This window comes from Rhincodon typus, chromosome 40 (assembly GCF_021869965.1).
Source record: "Rhincodon typus isolate 14 chromosome 40, sRhiTyp1.1, whole genome shotgun sequence".
Taxonomy (NCBI): domain Eukaryota; kingdom Metazoa; phylum Chordata; class Chondrichthyes; order Orectolobiformes; family Rhincodontidae; genus Rhincodon; species Rhincodon typus.
This window is the reverse complement of record NC_063371.1, coordinates 11,657,032-11,664,710: the sequence shown is the minus strand read 5'-3', so window position 1 is coordinate 11,664,710 and position 7,679 is coordinate 11,657,032. Positions and strand designations below refer to the sequence as shown.

At 51.0% G+C, this 7,679-nt stretch overlaps 1 protein-coding gene across 1 annotated transcript in view; it reads left to right on the top strand.

Moving 5' to 3' along the window:
• The first annotated feature begins 850 nt into the window (after nt 1–850).
• The window catches only part of pcna (proliferating cell nuclear antigen), an 8,403-nt gene continuing 1,574 nt past the window's right edge, over nt 851–7,679 (top strand). Inside the window, exons 1-5 of the mRNA XM_020519969.2 lie at nt 851–1,204; nt 3,907–4,004; nt 4,704–4,771; nt 5,914–6,108; nt 6,570–6,693. Of these exons, the coding sequence (XP_020375558.1) occupies nt 984–1,204; nt 3,907–4,004; nt 4,704–4,771; nt 5,914–6,108; nt 6,570–6,693 (706 nt within the window). The 5' untranslated portion in view covers nt 851–983. The remainder of the gene's footprint in view (nt 1,205–3,906; nt 4,005–4,703; nt 4,772–5,913; nt 6,109–6,569; nt 6,694–7,679) is intronic.

The window sequence follows — 7,679 nt, the reverse complement described above, 5'->3', positions numbered from 1 at the left end:
TGGTCCTCCCACTCTGATCCTCCCAGCCCCGCTGGTCCTCCCACTCTAGTCCTCCCAGCTCCGCCTGTCCTCCGACTCTGGTCCTCCATCCGCCAGGGACAGCAAAGCGGCGCTGCTCCGCTCTTTCCCCAGTTTCCTCCCAACCTGGTCCTCCATCCGCCAGGAGGCAACAAAGCGGCGCTACCACGCTTCTTTCCCCAGTTTCCTCCCACCCTGGTCCTCCATCCGCCAGGGGAGGAGCAAAGCGGCGGTGCCACGCTCTCCACCCCGCCCCTTTAATCCTGCCTGGCCCGCTGGTCCTCCAACTCTGGACCTCCATCCGCCAGGGGCAGCAAAGCGGCGCTGCTGCCATCTTCCCTCAGTTAGTCCTCCCAAACTCGTCCTCCATCCGCCAGGGGCGGCAGAGCGGCGCTGCTGAGCGCGTCCAGCCCACTTTTCGACGCAGAGAAACGACTGAAACTTTTATAAAATGGGGCAATATTCCTTTGCAAAAAAAAACTGCCATGGCATGCTTTCACCGCAATGAATTAACACGATCATTCTTTTGTGTAAACATTGGACCTTGCTGTTGAAATATGTAGAAATTGTGATACACTGCATACCATATTTTAACACAAAATGCAACAATTTCGTGTTGTCCGCTGGCCCTGGGAGCAGAATTATTTGCAAATAACAGTGCCCCATGAGTACCATGTTGCAATATATTGTATAACTCCAGGAGGAGCTTGCAATTGAGTTAAAGACTTTACACCCAAATTGCAAAAGGTTTTATTTCTTTTAAAATGACGAGGCAGGGTTTCGCGCCGTTACCATATATGGTAGGGTTGATTTGCATGAGGTTATATGAGGAAGTGAGAGAAGTGCAGGCCTTCTCATTTCCTGCACAGCCTGAGTGAGTGTGGCAGTGCTGTACAGTTCCTTGGCCTGACCCTCTCTCTCTTTCTGTGTCTGCCTGCCTGTTGCTGTGGCAGCTCCGTGCCAAGATGTTTGAGGCTCGCCTGGTGCAGGGCAGCATCCTGAAGAAGGTGCTGGAAGCCCTCAAGGACCTCATCACCGAGGCTTGTTGGGACATCAGCTCGACCGGGATCAGCCTGCAGTCCATGGACAGCTCGCATGTGTCCCTGGTGCAGCTTACCCTGCGCAGCGATGGCTTCGACACCTACCGCTGTGACCGCAACCTGGCCATGGGCGTCAACCTGAGCAGGTCAGTGTGGTGCTGGGGTGGGGGTGCTGGAGCATTAACCCCCCCCAACCCTGGGATGTGTTGGGGGGGGGGAGAAGAATCCCTGTGGCTGCAAACCTCTGTGTGTGCGTGCAACCTGCCAGCAGGAGAGCGGCGCTACCCCGCGCCGGCGTGTTGTTGTTGTTGTTGGGGGGGGCATTAATTGAGCATGTATTTGCCCCCCCAGTTGCCCTCCTGCTTTCCTCTGTATCTATTGCTGCAGGAAAATGGCGCCAGCCAGTCCGCCCGCCCGTGACGTCAGACGCGCGCGAAAGGCCCGCTTGGCGGGAATTGTAGCAACTTGGTTCATTCATTCATTCATTGAAACAAAAAAAAAGGATACATAGGGGCTAACCTCACTGTGTGTGAGAGAGTGAGAAGAGACCGCTCCTTCTCTCGTTCAAACTTACGGTCCGGACAGAGTGGGCGTTGGGGGAAAGGTGCTTCCATTGGTAGCAGAGACTAGGACCCCAGGGCACAGCCTCAGAGTAAAGGGAAGACCCTTCAAGCTCGGAGATAAGGAGAAACTTCTTCAGCTAGAGGGTTGTGCACCTGTGGAATTCACTGCCACAGAGGGCTGTGGAGGCCGGGTCTTTGAGCACTTAAGATGGAGATAGGGATCAAGGGTTGCAGGGGGAATGGGGTTTGAGAAACTTATCAGCCATGATTGAATGGCGGGGAGCAGACTCGATGGGCTGAATGGCATAATTTCTGCTCCTGTGTCTTGCGGTCTTGTTCTCCCTGTGCGATGTTCACTCCAGTGTTGGCAGGAGCTGTTGCTCTGTCTCCTGGGGAAGGGTGTGAGGTTGGGATTGTGAAGGTCCAAAACATTCCCTTGCCCCTCCCAAACCCACCTGGTGCCCCATCCTCTAGCATCTCAAACCTTGTCGCCCACCTTACCCTTGCCTCCTGCTTACTTCCTCCAGCCTCTTTCCCACCCACCACCCCCAGGGCTGTGTACCAAACCCCCCCCCCCCCCCGCAATGCCACACTGACTCATTGTGCCTGCTTACCAATCGGATGTTCCAGGTTTTCCCCCCACCCCTTCCCTGAGCTCTGCCATCCCATGGGATCCCTCCCCACAGTGTACTTTCTCACTCTCTGATCCCCTCCCAGGGCAGGGGAGCAGAGGACCCCGTGGATGGCATTGAAAACAAGCATTTTTATTCCTCCATATCCCCTCCCCCCAAATTGAGTGTAGCTGCCCCCTTGTTATTTCTCATTCCCAGCTGTAATAAGGCATAGATGTACAACACAGAAACAGACCCTTCGGTCCATTCGTCCCTGCCAGCCAGATTGTCCGAAATTAATCTAGTCCCATTTGTCAGCATTTGGCCCGTGTCTCTCCAAACCCTTTCTATTTATATACCCCTCCAGGTGGCTTTTAAATATTGTAATTCTACAGACTTCCACCACTTACTGTTGTAGTTCATTCCATACATGCACCACGCTCTGCATGAAAATGTTGCCCCTTAGGTTCTTTTCAAATCTTTCCTCTATCACCTTAAACCTGTGTCCCCACCCCTGGGAAAAGACCTTGGCTATTCATTCCTATCCATGCCCCTCGTGACTTTATGAACTTCTTTAAGGTCACCTCTCAGCTTCCAATGCTCCAGGGAAAATAGCCCTAGTCTATTCAGCCTTTCCCTGTAGCTCAAACCCTCCAACCCTGGCAACATTCTTGTAAATCTTTTATGAACCTTTTCAAGTTTCACAACATCCTTATTATAGCAGGGAGACCAGAACTGAATTCAGTGCTACAGAAGTGGCCTAACCGATGTCCTGTACAGCTGCAACATGACTTCCCAACTCCTATACTCAATGCACTGACCAATAAAGGCAAGCGTACCAAATGCTTTCTTCACTATCCTGTCTACCTGCGACTCCACTTTCAAGGAACTGTGAACCTGAACCCTAGAGTCTCTTTGTTTGACAACACACCCCAGGACTTTACCATTAAGTCCCGCCCTGGTTTGTCTTATCAAAATGCAACACTTCACATTTATTTAAATTAAACTCCGTCTGCCGCTCCTCGGCCCATTGGCCCATCCGATCAAGATCCCGTTGTACTCTGAGGTAACCTTCTTTACTGTCCAGTTTTGGTGTGGTCTGCAAACTTAATAACCATACCTCCTATAGTCACATCCAAATCATATTTATAAATGAGGAAAAGCAGTGGATCCAACATCGATTCGTGTGGAACACCGCTGGTTACAGGCCTCCAGGGTGAAAAGCAACCCACCACCCTCTGTCTCCTACTTTCGAGCCAGTTCTGTATCCAAATGGTTAGTTTCTCCCTGTATTCCATGTGATCTGACCTCGCGAACCAGTCTATCATGTTGAACCACGCAGAAGCTTGTTCCGATTTTCTTTACCAACCCCTCTCAGCAGAGAGTGTCAGTTTCCCAGATCAGATAAAGTAACCATGGTGCTGGTGATGTGAAATTTGAGAGTAGATCACACAGCACCTTGTTTGAATTCATGTCTCCAAACCAGGGGGTGGCTTTTTGCCAGGTTACAGCAGTAACCAGATTCCTGTGTCGAATTCGATTTTCTCTCTCTCTCTCTCTACGTGTATCCCCTGTTGAATCTCCTGTGTCTCACGGATACATTAGCCGATTCTCCAATGAGTTGTTACACTGGGTCAGAAGGTGATCTCTCTGTTCCTGTGGTTTTCCTTGCAGCATGTCCAAGATTCTCAAATGTGCAGGCAATGACGATATCATCACCCTGAGAGCTGAGGACAATGCTGACACACTGGCTCTGGTGTTCGAGTCACAGAGTAAGTATCAGGCCCTGCCTCTGATCTGGTGCCCTGGCTTCATTTCCACCCCACCCACCCGTCAAAGTCCGTCCCTCACGTGGGAACTGGTGCTGGTCAGGGGCCAGCAGTATCTTCCAGTGCCCTGTGTTGTCCACCCAAAACCACTTGGCATTGATGGGCGAATTGGCCAATGAGCTGCTGAGAGTAGATTGGGAGGAGTGAGGAGCACGCTGTTTGAAAGAGCTGCTCACTGAGACTTCAGTCATCACCGTCCAAATGGCTGTTCTTCAAAGAGTCATCCAGCGTCATTGGCAAAGTCGCACTTGAAGCAGATCCCAAATTCTCTGAAGCAGTGTGTTCCAGAACATGAGCACTGGCTGCCTCTTTTATTTACAAGAAATTCCTTTCCCTCTCTCTGTTTCCAATTACGTTCAATGATTCCTCTGGAGCCGAGAGCAATAACTGTTTTTCTCTCTCTGTCAATCGGAGCAACCCTCTCTTTTCGGGGCCTGCCTGTTTGTAAATTTCTCCAAAGAAAAGACAGTTGGTTCTTGTGGTTTCAGAGTATCTCTCTGGTGCCATTCCGATGAGTCGATGGCAGACCGTGAGGGATACTGACACGCTGGTGCCAACATGTGTCTGTCGGTGTGCTGTATGTGGGATCTGATGGGCACAAAGTGCTGGTGTGTTCCCCTGACTGTGTGCGTCTCTTCTCAGACCAGGAGAAAGTCTCCGATTATGAGATGAAGCTGATGGATTTGGACGTTGAACAGCTGGGAATCCCGGTGAGTGAGTTTGAAGATATTTAGGAACAGGTAGGGATGGCATTGATCGTCTGTCACCAGCTAGGCTTGTGTTGGCTTATGGCTTCACGCTGAAAGTTACTGGAGCTTTGGTCAGTCCTCGGACAGTTTTTCAGGAAAATGGAATTACCGGATTCTTGGATTCTCAAGTCATACAGCACGGAACAGACCCTTTGAACACCCCTCTGTGTGTATAAGTTGCCATTCAGGTCCTGCTTTAAATCTTTGTCCCCTCGCCTTAAAATTATGTCCTCGAGTTTTGGACTCCCTAACCCTAGGGGAAAGACCTTTGCCATTCACCCTATCAATGCCCCTCATGATTTTCCAGACCTCTGTATGGTCACCCCTGAACCTACTGCACTCCAGGGAAAAAAGTTCAAGCCTAGCCAGCCTTTCCTGAAAATTGAGCCATCCAGTTCTCTCTCTCTTTCGCACACACGCCTACCCGCCCCCATAACAGGGTGAGAGTTTGAGGTTTTGATCTTCTTGGTGGCAGGGGGAAGAGGGTTGGTATTTGGGGCTCTTGTGGCACCGTGGTAGTATCCCTAACTCTGAGCCTGGAGGCCCGGGTTCACATTCCACCTGTTCCAGAGGTGTACAATAACATTTCTGAACTGGTTGATAAGACAATGAGTTTTCCTCTGATGTTTCAATGAGTCCCATGGGGAAATTGCAGCTTATGTTTCAACCAGGAATCAGTGTTATCGATGGGTTGGGGGGGGGTTGTGTTTTTGACTGGGCTGTGTAATAATGGCCAATGTTCTGTCTTGTTCCTCAAGTCCATTAGAAAAAATTTGGGTGTAGGCCATTCAGCCCTAGAGCCTGCTTGCCATTCAGTGGGATCACGTCTGATCTGACATTCATCATGTCCGCATTCCTGCCCTTTCCCTTTAACCCCTGATTCCCTGACTGATCACGAATCTGTCTCAGTCTTCAATATCCACAGGGACTCTGCCGCCCTACAGCTCTCTGCGGCCAGGAGTTTCAAAGACATTCAGCCCTCTGAGAGAATAAATTCCTTCCTCATCTCAAGTCTTAAAATTGTCAGCCTTTTAATTCAGAGCCTATGCACCCCCGCCCCCCACTTTGGTCCTGACCGCTGTGCCCCCGTGTGCCCATTCCAGGAGCAGGAGTATAGCTGCGTGGTGAAGATGCCATCTGGAGAATTTGCCAGAATCTGCCGGGATTTGAGCCAGATCGGTGACGCGGTGGTGATCTCGTGCGCCAAAGACGGGGTGAAGTTCTCAGCCAGTGGGGAGCTGGGCACTGGGAACGTCAAGCTCTCGCAGACCAGCAATGTGGACAAGGAGGACGATGCAGTAAGTCAGAACGGGGCTCCACTGCCTGTGTCAGCACAGTTTGCTTGGTGGGGAGGGGGTGCGCTGTGACAGCGGTGTCAGTAATCCCCAGACAGCAGTGATCATAGCTTGTTCTCTCAGCTGCTCGCTGTAGTAAAGTCGCCATAGTCTGACTGGGCAGTGGGCCAGAGAGAAAACTGGTGGTGGTTTAACCTGAGCGTCCTCTCGGGCAAGGGGTGGGAGGTCGAGAAGGACGGTTTTCCATTGGAACCTTGGCCCGCTGCGGGGAGCCCTTTGTTGTAAAGCAGCTATCCAACACTGCCCATCACTGTGTCAGAGCTGATGCCCCTCTTGTTAATCTACCCTGCTGCCTGGCAGTCTGGGCTGGGCTGGAGGTAGGGGGTGTCAGTGAGAGTGCACAGCTTTGCGAACACCATGTCCGTCATGGCTGGACAAATTGAAACCTTTGCTCTGTCTGACAGGTGACCATTGAGATGAATGAACCCGTGCAGTTGACTTTCGCTCTGCAGTACCTGAATTTCTTCACCAAGGCCACCCCGCTGTCACCGACCGTGACACTCAGCATGTCCGCGGATATTCCTCTCGGTACGTCTCGGACTCGGCTCCTTGCTTTGAACCCCTCGGCTCGGTCACGTTTGGGCGGTGGGTGGAGAGGGGGTGGGTGTTGCTGGGGCAGTGGTATTGTGCCTGTCTCTGGGACAGGAGGTCCTGGATCGTGTCCCACCTGCTGTCTGAATGGATTGACAGAGCCACGGTTTTGTATCGGGTTTGTTGTGAGCTTGTCTCTGTGGGGGTGTTGCCGTGCAGAGCTGCTTATTCACTGTGTCCTACCCTCCACTTTGATGTACAGGAGTGTGTTTGCCTATCCCTGGTGTACAGGGGGGCCATCTGCCTTGATTGCCCTAAATTCTTGGGATTGCCAAGTTAACAGGGCATGAGTGGAGACTGTTCAGCTCATCCTGTTTTTGCCAGCTCCTATGGAGTCACACGGCACAGAAACAGACTCTTCGGCCCAACCAGCCCATGCCAACCATAATCCCAAACTAAACTAGTCCCACCCGCCTGCTCCTGGCCCTCCAAACCTTTCCTATTCATGTACCTATCCAGATACCTTTCAAATGTTGTAACTACCCACATCCACCACTTCCTCTGGAAGTTCATTCCACGCACAAACCACCCTCAGTGTTTTTTAAAAAAAACGCTTGCCCTTCTTGTCTTTTTTTAAATCTCTCTACTTTCACCTTAAAAATGGGCCCCAGTCTTGAACTTCCCCCATTCTAAGGTTTAAAAAAAAAACTACCATTAACTCTATAAATATTTATAACATATATACCCCTCATTATTTTATAAACTTCTATCAGGTCACCCCGCAACCTTCTCTCCTCCAGTGAAAGAAGCCCCAGCTTATCCAGCCTTTCTTTGTAACTCAAACCTTCCATACCTGGCAACATCTTAGTAAATCTCTTCTGAACCCTAAATAACAAGGTGTAGAGCTGGATGAACACAGCAGGCCAAGCATCATCAGAGGAGCAGGAAGGCTGACGTTTCGGGCCTAGACCCTTCTTCAGAAA